Raw genomic sequence first — 25,435 nt, forward strand, 5'->3', positions numbered from 1 at the left:
TCTCACATTTCATTTTGTTTCTTTTAGGTTTTGTTTTATTTCATAAGATCCCACTGGATGGGTAAATGAAATAAGGAAAAGATGAGAGAGGGGCTGTTGAGCTTGTGGAATCTATGTGCTGCACTGTAGGGAGTGGACAGTGTCTTGCCCAGTGAAGTGCCACCTCCCTTGGATTTCTCTTTTAAACATTGGTTATGTTTGGAGAACTATAGAAGTACATTCAAATCAGTAGCTGTTTTTCCAAGAGCAGGGAAAAGTGAAGCCCTGAGGCAGCTAAAAAAACTCAAGAAAGTCCAGAAATAAGCTACCACACTCTTTCCTATTGCATTGTCGTCACTGTGTCTTCTAAAATGACATTGAAATGAAATTGTTCCCTCTGTCAATTTTTTTTTCTGTTCAAACTTAACTAGAAAGATGTTGTTTTTATAAAGAATATTTATCAAAGGTGAACTGCAAAGCTGCTTTTATTTTATTGAATTAATGTCTCTGAACAATTTCTGCAATGCTTAGTTTGAGTGTGTGTGCAAGCTCACTACTTTCAGTGGGAATGCTGACATCCTTAAAGTTAAGTTCTTATATATTTGCAGGATATGGTCTTAACTCCTGAAGCAGTAAATTGCAGAGCTGGCCCTGCAAATCTTATTATGTATGTAGTTCCACTGACTTTACCAGGAAGATGAGGAGTCTAAGCTGTATACAGAAAGGTGGCAATACTGTTTGGTGTGTTTGGATATTGAACCAGTGCCATCACTTAGACATTCAGTTAGGTTGTGCTTATTCAAGATAGTCCCTAAGTTTGAATAAGCTTACAAATCTGTAGTAGGTCAAAATGCTGATTCTGAGCCAAGAGCAAGAATAACAACAGTATGTGGCTAGTCCTTCAGATGTAGACTTAGAGGCTTGTTTAACAGTACATATTTAAATGTGAAGTATACTTCAGAAAGTGCTTCACTATAATGCAGAGAAGAGTCTGCTGTAACAAGTAAAGCTAAATGAAGGCATGAGCATATTTCAAGAGCAGGGCTGCATTTAGATATAGTACTAGAAATTAATTTTCGTTTGATTTATGTATGAAATCCTGAGGGTCTACTTTGATCTTTTCAGTTTAGGGAATTGTTAGAAGTATGAAGTTTCAGGGCTGTTTTTTTAACTGAGATTTAGCTACAAAGACTAGAACTGAAAGACTGAGGTAGATGCTTATGTTTCTGTGTATTATGGTTAAATTTTTGAGATATAATTTGAATTTAATTCCATACAATTATGTTTAGTAAAAAAGAAGAGATGGTATTATTTTGTCCCTAATGTGTTTGCTTTTCATTGTTACCATTTTTTTAATTTCAGCCATTTTCAGTCTTCTGTTGCTTTTTTTTTTACTTCAGTCTTCTAAGGCCATACACCATCCCTCCCTTTCTACAGCAGCTTTGATTCTTTCATTCTGTATTTACCTGCTTTTTGCTTTCTAAGACTTAATCCTTCAACTTTTTCCTTGTGTTTTCTTAAGCCTCTTGCATCCAAGTTCTTTATTCCTGCTGTGCTCAAGTTTCAGAAATATCCTTATTAGTCAAGAAACGTGTTCACATTTGGATTCTTCTAGGCCTATGTAGGGAAATACTTCCTTTCCCTTTCTACTAGTTAGGGAAGGGGAGATGCAGTTGGTAAAAATCTGTCCCAAAGATGTAGTCTGCCCCCCACATTAAAGAAGAGGACAGAGCTGGAAGTCTACTGATGACCTAGGAATCGTGTTGTCTTTGTCACCCTGCACATACTGTGGTGATTTGGGGAGGGATGGCAGCAATTAAGGATATCCATCACAGTTCCTGTTTGAAGTTAGATGTCATCAAGTGCTCTGCTGTTCCTGAGAAAGAGTATTAGGAATGTTTGCCTTTTTTTCTCCTTAAGTCTGTGTGGATATGGTCTTATTTTCCAGAGATCTTAACTTTCTCTTCTGCTTACCGATTCACTTTTAGCTTCCTTTCAATTATTTTTTGCTCAAACTTCTTACTTATCCATGAATCTATCCTCATGTTGAAATAATATCTGATGTCACAGACCTGATTCTAAATTAGTAGACAGTCATCTAGCGGCAATATTTGAACTAAAGTCAGTGGACTTACATCAAACACATGTTGGATCATGAGCAGTGCTTGACCCAGTAGCCCAAATTCCAGTTTGAAGTTTTGCTGAGACAAAGTCAGCATATTTCAGTTATGTGTTCACAATTTATTGCCAAATTAATGAGGTGAGAATCTGAACCATTTTATTTTGGCAGGGAAAAAGCAAACTTGTGAAGCTGGAATTTGGCAGTTGACTTTTGAAATATTTAATTTTAAAAGATAGTTCTTTCTGATTCATAATATTTATATGCATAAATATGCACAGTTATTGATTGGGGATTTTACATAACTTTTTTGTAATTTATTTTGTAGCACTTTGCAGTTCATCTTTATTGGCTAGGGGTAGGCTTGACCTTCAAATGTTTCAGAATGTACTGACACAGTATTTTGGATTTTATGTAATCATGGAGGTAACTTTAATAAACATTAACTGATCTATGCACCACTGAAATATATATACATATATATATTTTTATATCTGTATTGTAGAATACCCTTCTTACATATTTTGTACTACATTATGTTAGACACTCAGTACATTATTACTTGACGCAAATATTCACAGAACATTATGGATTACAGCACGTGATTTGTTACTAATAATGTCTTATCACAGATGTTTAATGCATGATGGAAAATGACTACATGTCCCTAAAACGATTTCTTTTCAGTATGTGGACAGAGCCTCTTAAAGCTAACGGAGCTAAACTTTTAACATGGAAATTATGATACCACTAGCTTCTGTCTTTCAGCTTGATTGTAAGTGACATGGCTTATAACTCTAGAGATTCTGATCTGCCCAAAAGGTGTCAGTTTACAAAGGGCTCGCTTAATTACAAATTCTTGACCTCCTTAAAATAAAGTGAGACTGAAACTAAAAATCATACAGGAACCATTAACATGGTAAAAGTTGATGAACATCCAGGATGTGACATTGAAAAGCTTTTATATTGTTTTACTGAGCAATAAAAAAGGCTATGAAATGTCTAAAGGCAGAGTTGCTATTTTTTTTCGCAGTGCCAGACATGAAACTAAAATAAAAGCATATTTCTAAGCTTCTGCTAGAAGGGGTTTATTTGTACTAGATTTTATTTTAGATGCTTTTTAATATGCTCAGAGACATGTTGAGATAAGCTGTTGAGCAGTTTGATGGACAGATTAGTTGGGGGCCTGGAGAGGAAGCACTGCTGGGGTTGTTTTGGTGTGGGGCAAGTCATGTCATCCAGTCTGTTAAATAAACCTGTTTCTGTTGGATGTGGTGGAAGTTTGACCAGTGGCCAACTCTATGTTGCAAAGAAGTTCTTTGTTCCCAGGCAGGGATCAGAGCTGTGCTTGCTGCAGCTGCCTATCATGAAAAGTGAGGTGGGAGCAGTTGCAAAATGTCTGTTCCTGAAGAAAGATGTCTAGGGGCCATCTCTTTTTTAATGGGAATCCTGGAAGCTCACAGCCAGGGCAGAGTGAGGCTGCTATGAGACATTTTCATGGCAATATGTGTCTTGAATGTCCTAACCTGTGAAAGACAGTCTTCATCCTTTCCACTGCCTTTGTCTACCAACTGGATCTCTCCCAGGCAGCAGTGAAGAAAAACATGCATTTCAGTGGGAGAAAGATCAAGATCCTTGGGAACAGCAGACAGTGCCAAGAAAACCTGTGGACAGCTAATTGAAAACAATTTTACTTCAAATAGTTCTTGTGGGGATTGCTTTTTCATTTTTGACTGTAGGCAGAAGCACTAAAAATCATTTTTTTCCTAAGAAAGCCAATTCCTAGGCCTGTTTTTTCAAAAACTGTAAAACATATGGAATTTTGCTGTATGAAAATGACCAGTACACTTCCAATTGGCTCTTTAAACAGCAGCCTTAATATAAAGTTTGTCAATTCCTTTATTCAGCTGTCCATGTTAAGTTGACAATTAATTATCACCATGAAGACCATCAATTAATTTGCATCTATTTTAATGGTTAAAAACTTGCAAATAGTTTGTAAAGTTGGAAACTATTATCCAACAGATTTAAAAAATCATAATTTCTGAGTGATTTTTAATTCTGCCATCTTTTTTTCCATTTAGTAATTATCATTAATGAAATTATATATAATATATTATTATTTGAAATAATTCAAAAGTTATTAGTGGATGAGCAGCTAAGTATTTTGTTCATGTTTATTTCGAAAGAAAATCCCAAAAGCTTATGTAAAGGTTTTTAGTATTTTCTTCTTCTCCATCATTCTCTCTGACTTCTTATCTTCCTTCCAATTTTTGGTGGTTCTGTTTTCTGTGCTTCAGAGAGCTCAATGTCCTACTTTGTGAGTTGTTGTAAGTTCTCTTCTTCTTAGGGCACAAATGTGCAGGGTCTTGGAATATCCTTTGAAAGACTTTTCCATCATTATGTGATGGTGTAAAGTATTTCAGAGGATAATGTAGGTCCGTGTTGTGTGAGATTTTCATCATCTGATCTCCAGAGCAAGAGTTTGAAGGTGGCTGGAAGTATTGAGTATGAATGCAACATCACAAGACAAACAGAGAATGCTGCTGCTGTGTATTTCACGCGTCACAGCCCATTTTATTGTCCCATTTCCATAGGAATGTGTATCCCAAACTTTGGAAGCTGGCTTCTATTTGCTCTGTTTTTCTTTTGTTCATACAAATTAAATCTGTTCTGAAGGTAGGAAATGATGCATTGATTGCAAATAAATATAGCTGTTCAGTTCCACAAGCACGTATGTGACTGAACTTGCAAAACATGGTATTGTCTTTTAATCAGCCTCGAGATTAACTGGTTGACTTACTTTCATTAAAAAAGCCCCCACTAGATTGGAAGAGCCCACATTGGAGTGTGTATTGTTTTGGTGTGGACATGCTACATCCTTCTAATTTTAATAGCAACCTTCCATGACTAGGTGTATTTTTGCAGCTGCAAGGAGTGTGTTGGATAAGCACGTGTCTTGGCCTGGAGCAGAGTTGTAGGCAGTATAGAGCCAAACTGCTTTCATTTTGAAGAGGGCCATTCCCCCATAGTCTCTAGAGGCAGCAAGTCACAGCAGGGTTACTAAGCAGATTACTTCTTAATATAGGAAGAAATTTGTCTCCTTGCATACATATTTTCATTGTTACTTTGTTCCTTAGCTGGAAAGACGAGGACACCCATATAAAATTTCAGGGAACCATCTGATATTCAAGCGAGTAAAGGGTAGAGTCATGACTTTCTTATGATAGCTTTGGTTTTCCTTTGATGTAAGCTGAGTAGGGCTCCCTTGTCAGGCATGTACACCAAACAGAAAAGAAATCCTGATTTTTTTCTCAGAGATTTTATTTTAATACAGCTATTTCATTGGTATTGCGAACTTCATTAGTGTGCGAGCATAGTTGGTTGCCACACCACTGCACAAACCTAAGACAAGAATTTTCAACAAATACACTTCAAATATCTTTCACTGCCATTCATAGCTCTCTGTTCCTGAGTATTTTCTTATATTTCAGTCACAGTTGAAAAACAGGAAGAGTCATTCAGTGGATATCAAAGTATAGGACTTTAACATTCTTTCCTAAGGTTATTTTTTCACACATGGAAAAAAGTAGCATTCTAAATTATAGCACAAAGTTGCTACCTTCTACCGGATCATCACATCATGGAAGCCGAGTAGTGGGACAGGGGGCAGTGAGCACAAACAGATGCACAGGAAGTTCCACCTGAACATGAGGAAGAAATTCTTTCCTATGCCTAGCACTGGCACAGATTGCCCAGAGAGGTTTTGGAGTCTCCCTGGAATATCTCACTGGAGATATTCAAGAACTATCTGGACACAATTCTGTGCCATGTGCTCTGGCTTGAGCAGGGAGGTTGGACCAGATGACCCACTGTGGTCCCTTTCAGCCTGACCCATTCTGTGATTCTGTGGTTTAAAAATTGCTTGCTGTGACCCATCACCAAGCCATGATTTGTTTCTCCCTCTTCCCTCTAATTCTTAGTATTGAAACTATTTCATGTTTCTTGTAAGTAACACGGTTTTTATTCCCAAATGCTACCATAACAGTTTGGACAATCTATAAAAAATGTATTAGATGAATTTACTTTTAACTGACCAATAAAGTTCCATAATTTCTTATCATTGTGTCTTTCACTACCTGTAAATTGATCACATTTTGTATTTAATTAGTAATAGTGCAGTGCATTAAAAATATGTCAGTCATTGAGTTCCTCACATGTTACCTGTTGTTATAAAAATGCTATTGTTATCTTTGTGTTCTGATAAAAAGTGAGATTCAACTCCTTAATTATATTTTTATAGCACCATTAATCATTATTCTATTTATAAAGTACCCCTCCCCCAACTGTTTGCAGTAGTTTTATTTCTATTTAATTTAATTAAGATGTGTGTATCATTAATATGTACATTCAATCAAATGTGTGCATATTCAGGTCTACAATAACTACATGTTCAGCTGTTGCCTGTAAGACACAAAGTTTTATTGTTAAGCCATACTTTATCTACTCAGAACTTAACACAAAGAAAAGCTGTTTGCTTAAATACTCAAGTACGAGGTGATTTTTCAAACTGTTTTGAGGAAACATCAGTGCTGTGATTTGAAGGGTAGGCTTTGCTTTGGGACTTCTGTTTCTTGGCCTGAACTATCTGGATTTCTTCACAGATTTAATGAAACAGAATACAAAAGAATGTTGAAATGGTTGTATCACAGGTTATGTCCAAATTTTTTATCTTTTTTCCTTTTCACTAGGGCACATCCTATTTTCCCATAAATGTGATGGCTGTACTTGAACTACAGCGGATTACACGTTTTCTTGCTTCTGAAATGTTTTGTCGTGTTTTTCTCCTCTGGGATCTTAACAGCTCTCTGAGTGTTCTACCAAGTCTGCTTTGTATACCCACAGGCAATTTTGAATTTTTTCACCTATTTGGACAGTTGTGGTGTTATGCAGTGTATTTTACCCATACACTTTTTTTATCATCCTCCATATAAAATATTCTTTTGGAGCTAATTGGATGTATTCTCAGTTTCTAGAAGAAACAGTCTCAGTGTAAAGGTCTGTTCTTTTTCTAGGAGGAGCTTTCAATAAGACAGTATTTATTAGAGGTAAATTCTGATATTGATTAAGCTGGTAGATGCAATTATTTTGCAGAAAGCGTTCAAACGATATAAAATGTTAAGTCTCAAAAATGCCAGGTTGAAGAATTTGCTGAGATTGTGATGTGTTTGATTATTTTTTGTGTAGAAACAATGTTGCCACTGAAAGACTGTAATAGAAGGTTTTCAGACTCAGTAGACCAAGAAGTTATTATCTAGGGAGAAGAATAAGAAATGAAGCTGAATAAAGGCAAAAGTTAAAATAGCCATTTACACTGCCTGGGAAATTAGGAAGTCAATACTGTAAGAAATAAAAAGTCTTAATATTTTTAATAATCCAAATTAGTGTAAAACTGCAAACAAGGGTTTATTTTTAATGAATGTGAATTGTAGCTTAAAATTTTTGTAGAAGTCTTGACTTTATTCCTTTAAATGAGAAAAAAGATAAAGCATATGTTGGATTTGTATCTTGATATATTGTAATTTCTGTCTACTTTGATCATTAAAGTACTTCAAGAATAAAAAGTTAATTTCTTAGGTTAGTTTATAATTCTATTACTATTTTAAAACTAAAACAAAATCAAAGATCACTTTTCAGCTTGAGTAATTGATGTGTCTTCCTGTATTATGTTAGTGAACAGGCACTAAAGCAAAAATAAAGAGCACATCATAAGCAGTTCTTTATATATTGCAGTTTCATGAGAAGGTTGCAAAAAGTCAAATTACTGTTTGGTGATATATATATATGTATGTTGTCCTTTTATTAAACTGAAAGAACTTTTGGCAATGTGTTCTTACCTATTAAAAGCAAATACATTCTGCAGTTTTCTAAAATAAGTGTAAGTAAAGAGAATAGAAAGGTGTATTTGAAAGGCAAATGAAAAATTATTTTAAGTTCTTGCTCTTAATTTAAGTAATTTAAAATTTTAATTTAAAGACTACTTGTTTGTTTTATTTATGCTTTTCTACTGTAGTTTTCAAATTCCTACTTGATTCACGTTATGCCACTCTCTGATGCCAATATTGTGCCTTCAGTTGTTGTAGGAAACTTCAGATCTATTTCCTTAATAGATTGTGACTGTAATCAGTAAAATTCCAAATAGTGTCTCCTGATGAGTTAGAATGTGAATGTGACAGTGTCTTTTATACCTGCATTTACTCTTGTCATTAGAAGTGCTGTGCTATTTACATGTTCAGAAGGAGAAAAGTATTTGAACTGGCTGTTCTAGCCTCAACACCTTCCCAAGATAGCTGATGTGCAGAACAAAAATATGCAAGTGTGTGCTGGGAACCACACATCAGTGATAGTGTGGCCTAGGGGAGGGAGGGATGCACTACCACAACCACCAATTGCAGGTCCTTAATAACTCCTTATAGCTCATGCTGGATACTAGACGTCAGATAGCAGAAGATGGTGAAACTCCAGATGGACAATTGGCTGTGAAGTTTCTTGATGACTAGTTTGTTCCATGAAGAGTCACCATGTTTTCCCCTTGAAGGGTTTTAGCAAAATTTCAGTGTCTACAGCACTGAAGTATATGATGCCTCAGGAATGGATGTCATCTTTGCCTCAGGGAACAAGGTCCAAGAAATCAGTTAGTTTTATATAAACATTTTTTTTTTCCTGTGCTGAGTATTTGTGATGTATTTACTCTAGGAGACATACCAGCACAGATCCCACTGCCTAAATCTTAATTTTCCTTTCTTTTTCTAAAGATGCATGCTATGCAATTAATTTTAATGTTTCCTTATAAGAGCTAGCATGATGAGGTTAGGGCTTATAAATTAGCTCACACTTTTCATCCCCAGATGTCTCAGAGAGAATGTCAATAGAACTAGCCATATCAGAGATTCCTAGTACAGTTTGTTCTATGTAATCATTGCATAGTCATAAAAAGTTGCTTCACTTACTTTAGATGTCTTAACATCCTAGGAGAAATCCAAGGACTCTATGTACCTGTAGAGATTAACTATCAGAATTAGAACAAAATGTGAAATCTTGATAAGTCTATGCTTGTTAGAAGAAAGCATTTATGTAATCCTCCCATTTTCATTAAGATTCAAAACTCTGTGTGTTGCTGTAAGTACTAACAGAGACAGAGAGAGAAGTCAGAATTATGAAAGAATATCAGTGATGTCTTCCTCCTACTAAGGCCTGCTCATTGACTTTTCCCATTAACATCAGGAGATTAGACAATCTAGGAAGTCAGTTTCTCTCTCTGTTTTATGCTCTATGAACCAAAAGTAATTTTTTGGTAATCTGCCTGTATGTTGTAATGTAACTACCTGACTTGGTGAAGTCTGTCTTCTAGGTACCAAGTAGCCCATTGATAGATATCTCAGTCTCGGATAGCATTTGTTAAGACTTCTGCACACAACTGTTATTAGTAGTTGTTTAAGTGTATACTTTTTAAATACATTAAATATTTTTAAAATAAAACCCAAATCATCAACTCTGCATTCGTTTGCTTCTGAGAGTATGAATCAAAGCCAGGTAAGTTGACTGTGATTTGCCTGAGCATTTCCTTTCTCCAGGCATTTGAGGTAAAGTTTTTGAAGAGGAACATGCTAAGACCAGCCTTCTACTTTTTGTGTGGTATAACAAGACCTTTTCCCATATGTTGGTGTTGTTTTTCCCTTGGGAGTTGGCATAGTCTCTTTCCAGGTAAAGAATCACTTTATCAGACTTTATCATTGTCTCAAAAAAAGTGTGAAGGGCCACATGCCTTTTCAAGAGGAAGGCAAAGATTTATCATCATGCTTTCTCTTTCTAATAAAGATGCCAAGTTTCCATTGCTTGCTGCAACTTCGCACTTTGGTGGAATCCAAATGTATATATAACTGTGTTGCTGTTGCACTCAACTACCCTGGTAGCCAGGTGAAGTTGTTACCTGTCATTAGGAGGTATTCCAGAGTATGGCATCTGGAATCAGTTGTTCCTGACTGCAAGGCTCTAACATTTTTTGCTCCTGGGTTCTGCTCTGAGCATAGTGAGAGCAGCTGTAACTACTAGTGATAGTTACATGGCCCCCACAATAGTAGTTTGATCAGTGATTGCCAGAGGACAGCTACTCATGCCAGGGAAGGGCAACCTTTGGCACAGGAAGAAGAGAGGTTGAAGATTCATGGCAGAGAGACTGCGTTACTCTGTGATCAACCAAATCACAAAGAGTGTGACTGTCTCTAAGAGCAGAGTGGAAATTTTGAAAAGCTTCTTTTGCCCATGTTCAAACATGCAGGTTTCACTTCTGCTGCCATTAATCAGGCTACTGTGAGATTTATTTGTTTAATACAGAGTATAAATGTAAGTTTAACTTTGCATTCATGAGGTTTTCCACCTGTACGTTACAGGACATAAAGGGTCTGTGACAATTTTTGTCTTGATACTAGAGTCCTGGCTCTGACCCTGGAGAGACCACAGCAATGTATTCTGCTATAAAACAAATAAGGGCTGTTTATTCATCTGAGATTTTTGTCATCACTGCAATGAGTTATGGATGGGAGAAGCAGTGCATGTGTGTGTGGTCCTACCTTGTTTCACATCTTGCTCTTATCGAGTTATGTTATCTGTTTCAGGTTTCTAGGGGGGCTAGCTAGAGTACCACGTTAAATTGTCCATTAGTAATGTGTAACTGCTTCCTTTAGCATCCATGAAATGTTTTGTCACTGCTGCTTACACATCACAATTGCAAGTACAGAGCTTATGCAGCCTGATTCTCCCATGTCTTTCCTTGCATGTCATTTCTGTTTGTACCATGTAGCTTTAAAATACTGACAAATCTGTCTGTCCAGCAGTGAATGTATCTGCATAGGATGCTAAACCACAAGGTACACAAAATCAGTAGGGAACAAGAAAAGTATGGTCAGTATGGTTTTACCAATTCACATCAGCTAAAGGAATAACTTAAATATTCATTTGTAAGTACTATTACATCCTACTGCTTGGGAATGGTAAATTTCGAAGCTTGACATTCATTGTCTGTTAACATTTCAAGGAGTAAACATCCATTTTAGGTCCTGCCAAACATTTAACATAAAAAGGAAATATCAGCCAATTGAAGCAATGCAATTTTAATTCCAAAACTGTAAGGTGTTTGTGCTGTTGAATCCATAATAGCCAGATTTCATGCAAGATCTGTATTTGTCTAAAGTTTCATTTTTTTTTCTACAAAATGATCTTTTAGGAGATTATGTAGGTGTAAAATAGTGCTATATATTGCAGTTTTAGTCATATGTTACTAACACAGTAGATAAAGTAACTATTTTTTTACTACTAGTATTGAATTAATATATGTGTGTTACATACTTGGAAGCTTGCCTTAGAACCTAGATCAGTGAGTTTAATTAAACAGGGTTGTCTTATTTTAAATTGACGACTCCAGTGTCTCTATGCTGCTAAATGATTCTCTGCTGATCTCTGTTTTGCAAGATATGGTGCTCTCTTGACACACATTTTTTCATTAAGAATTTTAAGAAATATCCTTAAGTGTGAATATTCGGTATTTTTTCAGCAATGACTGTGTGACAATCTGAAACTAAATTGATGCCAGATGGCATTGTTAGAGACAAAGGGTGAGAAACTTGTTGTAATCGTACTCTTAAAAGTGGGATTTAATTTAAAAAATTAATCTATAGTGACATTTTTTTCCTCGTAAAAATTTAAATGAATAGCTCAGGACTTACTTTTTCCTTCATTTGTGCAGACTAATTAGATAACTTAGCTGTTTGAGGTTGTCATACTTTTGTTCCTTGGGTACTGCTGATATATCATGAAAAAATTTAATGTAGAAATTGATCAGTAAACTAAAAAAAGTTGTAGCTCCTTTAACAGACCAGATTCTAATGCCTCTGGAAACCACTGGCAAACAAATCTATCCCAAATGCTCAGGTGACAAACCACATGCTTTTGAAAAAAGAGTTTCTGTGTCCATTTAAGCTAATATGACCCATTGTAGACTAGTAAAACTTGAGAACCCCAAGAAGGTGCAGGAGCTCAGTGAAGCTGTTACCTGTTGACTGCTTCCTGGCATCTACCTTTAGAGTTGTTTTGTCTCTGTGGCACAGGGACCATCTTAAAGCCTCCCAAAGTGGCATATGCCCAGGTAAGCTCCAGGCAAGCTGGAATTGTGTGGATGCTGTGGATGGCTTCAGTATCTTTTTGTAATGATGAGCTTGCTGTGCTCCATCCAGCTAATGCTGTTTGCTAGGGATACAGGCTTGCTGCTTTGCTATTTCGTGCCTCTTAGTGGGCCTTACAGAGGAGCAGGAAAGGGATATACTGCAGGAGGGATTCACTTCTAGCTTCCAGCCCACCATTAGGCACCCTCCAGCAAGATGGCTTATCTGCCTCACATTTTCCCTTCCCTGCAAGCACACATGACTGCTTGACTAAAAGGTGAAAGACCAATATCGTGCCAATTTGAATAGTCCCATAAGCATAATAATGAAAATCTAGCTGTGTAGCTTTTACATGTCTGGTAGCATGCAGCAAATCACACTGTCTTTAATCCTCTCCCTGGCAAAACTCCCACTGACTTCAGTAGGAGTTTTGTCTGAGCATGACCGGAGTTGGAATTTCAGGTTTTGGTCCTACATTAATTTTTCAGCTAGAAACAGAAATGGATGTTATAGATTTTCAGTTAAACATTAGGAAGACATAAAACTGACATTCTCTATAATGTAGTAGTACAAATATGTGCAATTACCTTTTTGGCATTGTCTCATGGGAATAATACCAATGAATTACTTTAACTCATTCCTAACATAATTCATGTACTGCCATATATTATAGGTGCTACCTTTCAGTGACATAACTAAGTGCCACAACTAAGTGCCAGAGCCAGCAAAGACTGCATTTGCTAAAAAGATTATCATCATTCCTAATAAAAAGACAGCAGTCCTAATTCCATTGTCATTCATAGGAATTTTAAACCATTGTCAATATAATAACTAACTCCTAATTGATATTAAGGGGAAGGGAATTAGACTCTTGGTATTGCTATTCCACTTTATCTGTTCAAAGGATTTCATGTTTTTTGTTTGGTTTCACTCTTTCACCCTATCTTCGATTTCTTTACATTTGTGATGAACCAGCTAGTTGGAGTTTAGCACACTATGATGGACTTTAAAAGGAAAAAAAAGGCAAAACCTCATCTGGAAAGGAGAAGTAAGGTGTAGAAAAATCTTTGTGGGAAAATAAGTTCTTTCTAAAGGCTGTGAAAATTAAGAACTTGGAGTTTACTGAAATTATGTTATAAATGTTATAAATGTGGTGAGATATATATAGATATATATATATATAGATATATATATATATTTATACACACATAGACAGATAAATAGATAGATAGATATGATATAGATATTTCATTATCTAGACTCCAGATCATGAAATCCCAGTTATGCTCCTGCACTGAAGTCCAGTTCTTGATTACCTAGTACTGCTGTGGTTGAATTGATTGTGGGCATTTTTCACAAACGTGTCTGCGTTTTGCCCTTTGAGACCTTTTTGTGTGTTACCATTGTAGAACCCTTTTAATCTAGTTCAGTGGAATAGAGAACTGTGGCTAGCATGGTTTTTGCTTTTGGTTTTGTTTTTCCTATTGATTTCTAAAGGTGTGAAGATGATTTTTGCAGATTAGTTCAGAGATACATTAGTTACGAAAGTTTATAAGGTCATCTACTTCAACTGGTGCCTATAATCTACATGTGTTCATTAGATTTTTGGTGGAATTATAAAACCGTTTTCTTATGCTTTATAGTATTTGCTTTTAATGGTGGTCAGGGATAAGGCTGTGCTTTAGCAGTTCCTTTTTTAGAGTATTTGATTTTCATGCAAATCTGTTCTGATAAAGCTGTTGCTAAGAAACAGCCATGACTGAATTTTTGATAAAAGAGGAAACTAGACTGAAAATAAATGAATGTCATCCTAAAATACTTGAATTTAACAAGTACTAATGCTGTTTAATCCTAAGGTAAAAAATTACAATATCACAGGATGCCATGTTTTTGTTGGAAAAAGTGAGGATAGATAAGACAGGTGGTCAGTGAAGTGTGATTGGTGAAACTCTTTATAAAGGAGGTAGTGAGTAAATAAGCAGATGAGGCCCATCAGAAAAATGCTATATATAAAATACTCAGTGGAAGTAGAAGAAGCAGAATTTATTTATAAAAATATTATATGCAGCATCCTGGATGAAGAGAAGCTCTGCCTTGTTCAGAGCCCTGAAGAATGGAAGTAGAGATGCTTCCAGTTTTTTGGCAAAACCTCATTGTTGTGTCCTGATCAATTTCAGAATTAATGCATCTATTTCCAAATCTGCTATAGCAAAACTTCCAGAGTTTGTAATGTGGCCACTTTTGGGATGGCTGATCTAGATGATATGTTGCAAATAGGTTTGAGTATGCGGCATTTTCCTACTTCCCATAGCAGCAATTTCAAGGAAAGCTGGCAGGAGAGAGGTGACAGGAGCAATCTCCAGCAGATGAGGCATCATGTGGCAGGGAGGAGGAGGTGTCTGTAAAATGGCTGTAGAGGTTTATCACGTAGAGGCAAGACAGTCAATTTGTGCAGCTAATCCTATAGCTTGTGAGTGATGCTGCTGGAACAGAAATTTGACATGTTTCCTTTGTATATATGATTAACATTTGCTCCACTGTAGTAATTTTTAGATATGCATTTGAAAAGAATTTTGAGTATGTAAAGCTTCACTGACTTAGGAATTGTGCTTTGGGAAAGAAGGATGTTGTTGGAAGGCAATTCTGCATCTTTGATCTGAAGATATTTTGGCCAGGATATTCCTCCAGACAGCCTATTATGCTTCCTAGCATCTCAAAAGGTGAACTGGTCCTTAAACAGGATCAAAAAGATCTAATCAAGCATAATCCAGAAATTTATAACAACAGAATATGACTGCTTTTCTTATGATTTCTTAGAGGGGCACAGAAGAAGCACTAGAGTGAGTCTGCTGGTAAGACTGTTCAAAATACTTCACCTGGATATCACAAGTATTTTTCATGACACATGGCTCCTAACCACCAAAAAACTTCGCAGAAGATTCTTACCAATCCCTTGGTAGCCATCAAGGTTTTCTGAGCATGGCCTCTGATCTGTTTAAAGGTCTGGGATATGTATGTTGCTGAATACTTTGGGGACAGGTTCTCCAGGGAAATGGCTGCTGTTGCACAGACACAAAAGGAATCAGTTTCTCTGTTGCTAAGCAATCTATTGTAATTTGGAATAAAATATCAAGTATTAATGTTCAGGAAGGAAAGTTAACTCTGTCTTGCTTTGTGCTCACTGAGGGCTAGTTTTGGACAGCTTGTCTTCTGTGCCAAAGTCCTTTGCCCTTTCAGCAGCCCTCTTCCAAAGGCCAGCTACTACCACTTCAATGTATGCAAAATTGGGCTGTCAGCACCCAAAGTCTGTTCACCTAAGGTGAAAGCAAACTTCTTGACAAGGAATAGATGGGAGAGTGTTAGTTCACCACCTTCCCATGCCCTTCTCTTTATGTGTTGTATATAATTTTCAAAACCTGTTTTCCAGGATGAGAAGTGTTTGGAGATGAAAAAGAATCAGTCTACATTAGCGTGAGTTCAAAACAGCTCTAGCTGGGCTGTAAGATCATCTCAGTGAGAGATTAGTGAACAGCAAAATCACATTTCTGCAGATGATGTTTACAATTTGAGCATGATGTTTGGGTTGATTTAGTTTTGCATCTTTGTAGCTTGTCAGGTTTAAGGTTACCTAATCAGGTTGTAAATCAATAATTATTTTGAAGCTGTTATGCTGGAATGCTTGTTGAGAACAAATTCAGAGGTCTATTTCACTGTAGTGTTGATTTCATAAGTGAAACTGCTGGGGGCCTGTAACAGTCTTGCACTGACAGAAAGTAAGAAATTATACAACACTTTGTGTTACTAAGTCATGTAATTAGCACTTCCACTAACAAAAGCTTTTCAGAAGCAATAAAGGGAAATAGCCTATTGAAATAAATTATATGTAAATAATCCCATTAAAAATGTGTATTCCAGTAGAATAACCCACTGTGTAGTAGAGCACTGGTGGTGTTCTCACCCAACTAAACCTATCTTTATTCTCCAGGCTGGAAAAGTGAACTGCTAATGTATAGAAATACACATATGTCATTGACCTGTGATGTGTATTTGTTGAATTCTGGGCTTTCTTTGGTTCTGAATTAGCATAAATCAGCATTTGAAGACCTAAGTTGTTTCCTATAAGATCACTCATGGTCTACCTTTTTGTCACTATGGAAGGTTAGGGATGAAAGAACACCTGGGAGATTCTTCTCTATCCTAAATCTGTATCAACTATACCTGTGTTTTTTCCAAGAGACATTTTTCCTCATGTGGCTTCAAAAACTCCAGAAGTGAAGATTTCTGAGCCTTCTATGAGCAGTTGCAGTGCTCATGGAAGCAAAGCCTGTTCCAAAGTTCCTGAGGATCTACTCCTGGGGATCTATTCCAAAGTTTTTACTTTAGTTTTTCTTAATGCACTTTTGTCATGGAACTTTTTGTTCCTGTTTGGCAAAAGCATGCAATAAAAATTGTAACCATGCATTGGAAGGCCATCCTTGTGTACCTTCTCATACCTTGGTTAAGGATAAAAGAAATCCCAATTCTTCAGTTTTTCATCAGGTCTCTGAGTATTTCTAGATTTTTCCATAATGTATTTTCATTTGATTTGCTTGAATAGAAGAGGTCTGTGGATAGTATCTCTCTACTTCAAGGAAATTAGGTAGTGTCATTAGTAATGCTTTTTTTGTTTCCTTAAAAAACCCTGCACAGTCAAATACAAGTTCAAAATCAGGGGGCTTTTCTCCACAATCTAGCACATATGCTTTATCATCTAACTATGTTGAACTAAACAGAATTAGAAAAATTATTCAAGTTAACTAATCCAAATAGCTTTGTTGTTCTCTCAGGTAAAGACTGACAGCTAAAGCAACATGGGGAAAACTTATCTGTACACTTGGTGTTTATCTTCTAGACAACAGAGGACCTCATTCTCAGTCTTAGGAGTGGGAATGCCAACACTTAGATTATTTATGGGAAATCTGTTAGGAAGGAGTTTTGAATTAAATTGTGCTTAAATGAAATGAAATGCAACAAGGATTTAATTTCAGGTGAATTTTTTTTTTTTTTTTTTTGCTTGATGCCAGCAAGTACATTCCAGTTGGTCTTTTTTTATCACTGTGGTGATTTTTCACTGTATTATTTTTGAAGGATTGTAATTTTACCCATGTTTCCAAGATATCCAAACCTGCAGGTGACTATAATGAATAGTGCTGATGATCTATATTAAAAAATTATAAATCATTTTCTCTTACATTCTTTCATATTTTCTGCTGTCTTGTTACTTTTATTCTCTGGCTCATGTATTAATATTGATTAATATGCCACATCCCAGCTAGATTTTTTCTTAGGTCTGTGTTTCATTTGACTGCCAATAATGAGAGGCCATAATTTCCTCATTTTTCATAATAAGGCACATCCTCTGAGCCGCAGATACTGCAAATGTGTCCACAAAGCAATGGACAGCTGTAGAGCCACAATTCATCCCATATCTGAGGAGGGCTATGAGTCCCAAAGGGCTCTGTGGTTTGACAGTTGGAGCTGCCCATTCCTCCCAGGTTCAGATCTTGACTTTGACAGAGATCCCTCCTTCAGTGCTGGGTAATTCAGTGCCAAAGTGCTCTTCCTGTTGCCTCCAAATCAAAATAATAGTAGCACATACCTCATCATGGCTGATCTACATGGATTTATTGATTATAGTGCATAAGAATGTGAAAATGCATGCCAGATTGCAGTTGTTAGATCTGTTACAGAAATGCCATCCATTCTGGCTGAAAGGGAAAAAGAAATCAGGAACCTTTGTGATGCAGGTTGAGATTTTGCTGATGGTATCCCTGGGGAGAGCTGGCCCTGGAGTGAAGCCAGGGCAGAGGGGCTAGGCACATTTCATCCTGGCCAGACAGTACTAGCAAATTCAGTATGTATTGGACACCTCATTCTTTTTCCTACGGGGCCTTTCAGTGCTGCAAAGGAGGTTTCTTGGGTGAGCTGTCTTGACCATCTACCCCAGACCAAGACACCAATATCTTTTTCCGTGCAGCCTGTAGGTTGCATGACTTTCAGGAGTCACTTGCATTATGAAGGGGTCTCCTAGGCTGTCCTAGGGAGTCCTCACTTGCAGAAACAATTCCTGTAGGCTTGTGTGTGAGGGGATGCAGGAATACATGGATACAGGGGAGTATAGAGGAGGCTGTGAGGAGAAAGACAGCTGAAAGGAACTGACTGGGATTCTTTCACAGTCACGCATCAGATTGAAACCCAAGCAAACAAATATGCAGCTGTGGCTCTTAAATTCAAAGCCAGAACAAAAAGCTCTGATGAAATATTGAGTGGCTAAAATCTGTGCGTAGTCATGTCAATGGAAATTACCCAGATTGTGTGTTTGTTCTTCTGTAGAGGAGCTAGGCATTTGAAATAAGTTTTCCTGCAAGATGAGCATGTGTTTTACAGAAAAGGCATCTTGACACCTAGCAACACTGAAAACTTGGTACTATAAAGATAAGTAACATATCTGTTATTTCATTAGACTCGAAGGTTTGCATTACTTAAATTATTCCATGTGATCAACGATGTAGATAATTTGCTCTATATGAAAGTGATACAGTGCCAACCAAAAAATTTAAGTTTCTTGTAAAGCTGCAACAAATGAGAAAAAGCTAAACATTGATTTTTCACATGTAAACAAGGGCAAAGTATCCTTTATCACACAAACAAAACAATTCAATGTTGAATTGGCCTAGTTTTATCATGATATTCATACTGATTCCATCACTTTGTTTTGCAATAGTTTTAAGTGAACAAACTCCTAGGGATTGCTTCTTGAGTTTAAACCCTGGTTTTCTGCTGTCCTTTGAAACATCTTCAGGAAACCTGTTTACTTTTGTTATTCAGGGTATGTTAGAAGTGCATGCTGGTGGGTAACAGAGGTATTTGTCTGCTGGATGTGAAGATGTTCTCCACCTTTCTGTTTGGGTTCTCCTGACTTCCTGAGAGCATCATCTTGGATGGGAACTGAACTTCTTGGGCAGTGTCAAAAAGTTTTTCTCATCTCATATGTCAAAAGCAACAGAGTACAAGCTTAAACAAGCACTAGTGGGTGTAAATCAGTTAAACAGATTGATGATACCTGTCAGAAGATGTGAAATTGTTTATCCTCTAAACAGTAAAGCCTGGCAAATTTCAGTTTTCTGAGTCACAGACTTAATGTGTGGTTTTTGGCTCAGTGTACTGTTCCAGGGTAGAAGGACAGACATTCTTTGATCTGTGAAGAGCAATATGCTTTAGCAGGATGGACTTGGGTATAAGGTCTTTTAGGGTGATCTTGTGGGTTTTTTCACCAGAGACAAAAGAGGATTAAGCCCTCATACTCATTTTCCAGCTGCATGTGACAATGACTGTAGAGATGACTACACAAAGGCTAAGACTAATGGCTGTTGTCTAAGTAGCTGGCAGGGATGAGGATATGAGACCGGAAACGTCGATTGGAAGGTGGGTAGAGCAAGATGTGCTATTGCTCCATACAGCTGAACTGCTGACAAGACATGGGAGTGCCTTGCCTTGAGCTTTCCGTCTTTGTAAGCATTGGCAGCTGCAAAGCAAAGACCATAGTTTTAATAAGTCCACTCTAGATTTGCAGAACAATCTGACTTGACTTTGAACAGCTTCACCAAACAAAGCCAGACTAAACTTGTTTCTCTTTGGAAATGTATTCAGCCTTCTTTTGGTTAGTTGTTTGGTTGGTTGGTTTGGTTTTGGGTTTTTTTCTTGGGTTCTATTTACACCTTTTAATTCAATTCCCTATATTCAACATACTCCATTTTAAGAAACCAATGGTATAAAATATTTTTTTCTATAATTGCATTACTTTCTATTGTGCTGGCTTTCTTATCCAGTCTAACAGAATTGCACAAGCATGATTTAGTACCACAGTTTCTGAACTTGGGAATACAAAGAAATATTTGAAGTACAACTTAGCATATTAGTCAGAAAAAAAAGTGTGCCAAGCTGTGATTGATTGCTTGTCTTCCAGAGGGAGTAAAAGATAAGATGGCAATTTTTAGAATAAAGCTGAAAAGGTGTGTCTCTTCTGGTAAGAAATTTGGCTCTTGCTTTGATAACAGGAAAAACTGAATATCTGCTCTTGCTGAAGCATAATATTTTCATTTCAATCTAGCAGAAAATATAAAAATCTACAGCAAACATTGTTGACAATGGACAAGAAATCTTGTGTAATTGATTTTCAGAACAATGTGTTTAACTAGTGAAAAAATATACCCCTCCCAAAAGGAAAAAGCAAGAAGATTCAGTATGACCATAGAATTTAGCAGAGGTCCTGACTGATGTGACGTATGTTCACTGTTGTGCTTTTAACTTGGTAGTGTGCTGTTACCATATCTTGGCACAGACTGGTCCTTGTTCCCAGAGGAACTAAGAACCAATGCTAGTGCAAGCCATTGAGAAGCCATCCTAGGAATCAACATAATTTTTGGAAGGAATGATGTTTATTAAGGCATCACAGCACAAAATCATCCCTATAAATGCTGTTTTTTACGTGAGCTGCTTCCTAACAGTTGAGTAAGTAGTTGCATCCTTGGAAATACACAGCTCCAACCACAAAGCTGAAATTGGGGCGGGGTTTGTGGTATTTTATTACCCTTATTGTTTTCCACTGTGTCTGAGCCATGTGTAGTGACTTCAGGGATAATTGGAGTGATATGTATTGCACAGAAATGTGTTGTGCAAATGTAGCTCCAACAAATAGCAGTGTATATAGGTCTTGGTATCATGCATGTTAAAACTGCATTAACTTGGATGGTGATAGTATAATGAAACATAGAATACAGTCATAGAATGGCTTGGGTTGGAAGGGACCTTAATGGTCACCCAGTTCCTACCCTCCTCACCATGGGCAGGGACACCTTTCACAAGACCAGGTTGCTCAGAGCTCCATCCAGCCTGGCCTTGAACATTTCCAGCGATGGGGCATCAGTGGCTTCTCTGGGCAACCTGTCCCAGTGCCCCACCACCCTCACAGGAAAGAATTTCTTCCTAATATCTAATTTAATGCCACTGTCCTTCAGTTTGAAGATGTTGCCCCTTGTCCTGTCACTGCATTCTCTTGTAAATAATTTCACTCCATCTTTCATATAGGCTCCCTTTAGGTACTGGAAGGATGCAATGAAGTCACTCTGAAGCCTACTCTTTTGCAGGCTGCACAGTCCCAATTTTCTTAGCTTTTCCTGTCCTGAAAGGCTGTGTATAATAATCATGAATCTCCTTCACCTGTCCAAAAATAGCAGCACACCTTGAAAATGATGGAATTAAATCTTATTTCTTAACCTTGGGGAAACTCAATTTTTTTTGGCACCACTAAGGTGAAGTACAGTGAAGACATAAACTGTCCAAGAAACAGCACAGTTCTCCTTGGGATGTGCAGAAAGTGAAGTTTGCTGTTACTGCCTTTTTCCATATTATGTGTTAAGGATAGTTCCCCACCCAGCTGTTGGAGGCATTTTGGTTTTATTATAGCTCACCAGTTTCAAATAGAATTTGTCTTCTTACATACCACAACTTTTTTAGAGAGCTTCTGGGTTTTTCGTACACAAAAGGTATTTTTCTTGAGCCTAGGTGATGCGGAATGGACAAGTCTTCAGCTTAATATCAAACAGAAGAGAAATTAATTTTCTTGCTTGATATCCCACACCTTCTCCAGGGCAGGCTACAGACTCCTGTCTGGCTCCAACTTGTCTCATTAAGAAAAATCTTCTAAAAATGAAATCAAAAGAAGATTCTTGGCAGCGCACTGGAACGTGGAGGTCTCTTGAGTCTTCTTAAAAGCTTAAGCCAGCTGTGAATCTGCTCTTGGCAATAGCTAATGACTACTGATAACCCATGATTTTTACTCCAACCTATTACATTTTGTCTAAAATTTTCAGATTTCAGGTGTAAAACGAAGAGCAGATTTTATGAAAACCAGAGGCAGTAGTAGTAGGTGATTGAGTGTAATTACCATACTTGTTCTACCTTTGACAAGTAATTCAGAGACCACATTTCATGTGGTTGAAACCACACTCCAAGGTCGTCAAGAAATGACCCTTCATTTTGAGTACAGAAGCCATTCAGAAAAGGGCAGCTCTCATTTCTTGTCAGCACAGGTGATAGTCTCATCTTACATCCTGGAAATGGTTTTACATTACTAGAATATCATCGCCAGCTGCAAGGGCTGGCTGGTTTGTAGCCATAATGTGGTTTAGTGCACTCAATTAAATGTAACTTTCTGATGAGTAGATAGTCTAGCAAATAAACAGGTGTGGAAATGGTCTATGTAAAAGTTTGCTCATGTTGATAAAAATGTCAGGAAAGGGGAAGTTTGGAAGCATGTGAGCTTAGCTCCTGATACACAAAAAGTTTCATCTGATGGGTTTTAATTGTCTTAATTAGAGAAGAAATAGACAGAAAGTAGGATTTTTGACTGCAAACAAGTATTCACTAAAACCATTGCATGAGCAGTTTACTTACTAATAGGAGTTTACTTACTAATACTGTTTTGTACTCCCAGGAATTGGCCTGAAAGTCACTTTATTTTCCAGGTTTTCCTCACCTACATAAAAGAGCTGCATATACTTGGAACCTGCTTCACACAACACAGAACACTAGCTTTTACCAGTTAGCCTAATTGAGTAGATTTACAGAACAGTTGTCTGCTTTTCACCTTCAGCACTTTGCAGTTTATAGTGGTTGAAAATAGTAGTTCACCATACAAAATTGCATCTTGAATTACTGCAGAAATTATTCAATGAATAGACTGAATTCCTAGTCATTACCCCACTTTAACATCTAGAAATGTGTAATGGTCACTTTTCCTTGCCATCACGGCATGTATGGAAGAAAACAATGACAAAAGAGCCTCCTCCTGTGCAGCAGAGAACAGCAGGACTGAAAAAGACTTAAAAACATGCATCTACTAAGTTTCAGAGCTGACAGAATTTCCCTGTTTGCTGTGAGAGAAGGGATTTGATCTCATACTAAAGTATATTAGTGTAAAAGTATTTTGTTTTCTCAAGAAAGCATTAATCAGACTGAGCAGCAAGTTGAGATTCAGGAAATTTAGAGAAGTAAGGATGGTATCTACCGAAAACTTCATGCAGTTTTAAATGGATTGCACTCTTAATGTTTGTGTAAACCACCTTTATCCATCTAAAAAATGTGTTGTGGCTTAACATAAGTATTGGCTGTGCCATCTGAGTGGCGCATTCCTACAATTTGTTAGACTTCGCCCTTGATTACAAAAATCTTCACCAAAAATTCTTATCCTGGCATCTTTCCCAGTAGTCAGTCATGTGGGGATCTGGGTGATCAGAAATGAGAAAACAAGCCTTGGTTTTTTTTAAGTATTTCACTTGATAAATTGCAGAGATCTAGGCTTTACTTACATTTGTCATCAGTGACTTTCCCATGAAGTGCCAGGTATTTGAAAAATGACTTCTAGTGTTTCAGACTGGGAGGGAAGTACTTTTTCAAACTATTCGAACATTTCCCTCATGCACCATTAAACCAACTGGGGAGAAAGAAAAGCAGGATAGGGGTGTGAATATGCTTTTGTCTCAAAATATAGGGTTGAATAGCCATATGCCAGAATATTTAAGTTTTATTGCTGTGAGCCATGCTGTGTAATGATGAAGTGATTCTGTTAATGATAGAGTGAGCCATAGAAGAGTAGGAGTTTCTTTAATGCTGCCCTTTCTTTCCTGTGCTTGGGGCTACCCTTTTTGTCATCTGGTTGTTCAGCTCTATGTCTGCTATGGTGGATCTCACTCATCTTCTCTCATGTGCTCAGTAATTTGCATACAGAACCTGCTGGTGGTCCCCATTCTCATTCTCTTCTCTGCATTCCCTGTCTCTCCTGCAGACACAGGTGCCATCTATGCTGTGGGTCACTCAGCTCTGTCTTGCCTCTGCAGTGTTCCTCTGTCCAGTCTAAAACTCAGTTTGGGAGTCCAACATGTTGCAGTTGGTTGACTTGGAGTAAACATAGCTTTTTATTGTCCTCAAGGTCTTCTCTTCTGCCTTCTTCTTTGGGAGGACACTTGCTCAAGCTGTTACTGCTGCCCAAAGGCTAAATGCAGTTGGCTAAGGATGCAATTTCAGAATAGGCACTTCCAGAAAGTGGTTTTTTCCCATCTGTTTCTAGCATCGTCTTTTCATTGTTGTAATTAAAAGATGTGAATGTTATCCCAAAAACCTTAGTTAATGTGGATGGAGAATGAAAAGAAATATGATATGTGTGATCTCTGCTGTCTTTTCAGTCAGGAGATTAGGCCAAATGTCTTTGCTGCTAAATGGTGCTACTGGTTTTCTATGAATACTGAATGTAAACTGGAAGAAGTAATGTGGAATTAAAGTGATAGAGTTAGATATCAAGAGTTTGAATGTCATCCGTGCTGATTTGCTGTAAGTTCAAAGGCTCAGTTCACAGAAGTGGGACACTGTGCTAAGGACGACATATTTTTAAATCCATTTACAAGGTTTTATCTCTGTGGCACTTTCATTAAAAATACAAAGCATGGAATGAAAACAAAAAAAAAAATTGTCAGTGAATTACTTTTCATGATAGACCTTTTTCTGGAAGGTGACTAGATTCAGATATGGTCTGGGGAAGCAGTGGAATGTGCCCCTGAACAGGATGAGCCTCTTTACAGTGACTCCAGGTTTTACTCCTCTTCTGTTCTCAACTTCTTCTCTGTACCTCTGTAACTATGCAAATTGTCCCCCAGATTTTGGCCCGGAACTATGCTTCTTTCAGAAATTATCAGATTCCCACATCAGGATGAGCCCATTTGCTCTTTTTCTTTTGTCTTGTTATAATGCCAGGGAGGGCAGGCATTCCCTGGATCTGTGCTGTTACTGCTGTGTGCTTCAAGTAGGGAACAAGGTGAAGAAGTTAAAGTGTGTATTCCATAGCTTATTTCTGAGAATAACAAAATTACTTCAACAAGTTTTGAGATTTTGCACAGTGACAGACTGTGCTGGACCCTGACCTCTACTCTAGGTGACGTCTAGTTTTGTCTAGGTGACAAAACTTGTTTTTATTCCAGTTCCCAATGGAAAAAAATCCCACTGTTCTCCATCTGCACCTAGAGATACA

The 25,435-nt window shown here is 37.3% G+C and overlaps 1 protein-coding gene across 4 annotated transcripts in view; it reads left to right on the top strand.

Annotated features, from left to right (window-relative positions):
• NTRK2 (neurotrophic receptor tyrosine kinase 2) overlaps window positions 1-25,435 on the top strand; it is a 191,274-nt gene that overhangs the window by 86,617 nt on the left and 79,222 nt on the right. For 2 of the 4 annotated variants that reach the window (XM_066340036.1, XM_066340038.1), the window contains one exon: window positions 28-1,479. The exons of the other annotated variants lie outside the window; for them this stretch is intronic. In XM_066340036.1, the coding sequence (XP_066196133.1) occupies window positions 28-65 (38 nt within the window). In that variant the 3' untranslated portion in view covers window positions 66-1,479. Of the gene's footprint in view, window positions 1-27; window positions 1,480-25,435 lie in introns of those variants that run through there. 4 annotated transcript variants of the gene reach the window in all.

This window comes from Sylvia atricapilla, chromosome Z (assembly GCF_009819655.1).
Source record: "Sylvia atricapilla isolate bSylAtr1 chromosome Z, bSylAtr1.pri, whole genome shotgun sequence".
NCBI lineage: Eukaryota > Metazoa > Chordata > Aves > Passeriformes > Sylviidae > Sylvia > Sylvia atricapilla.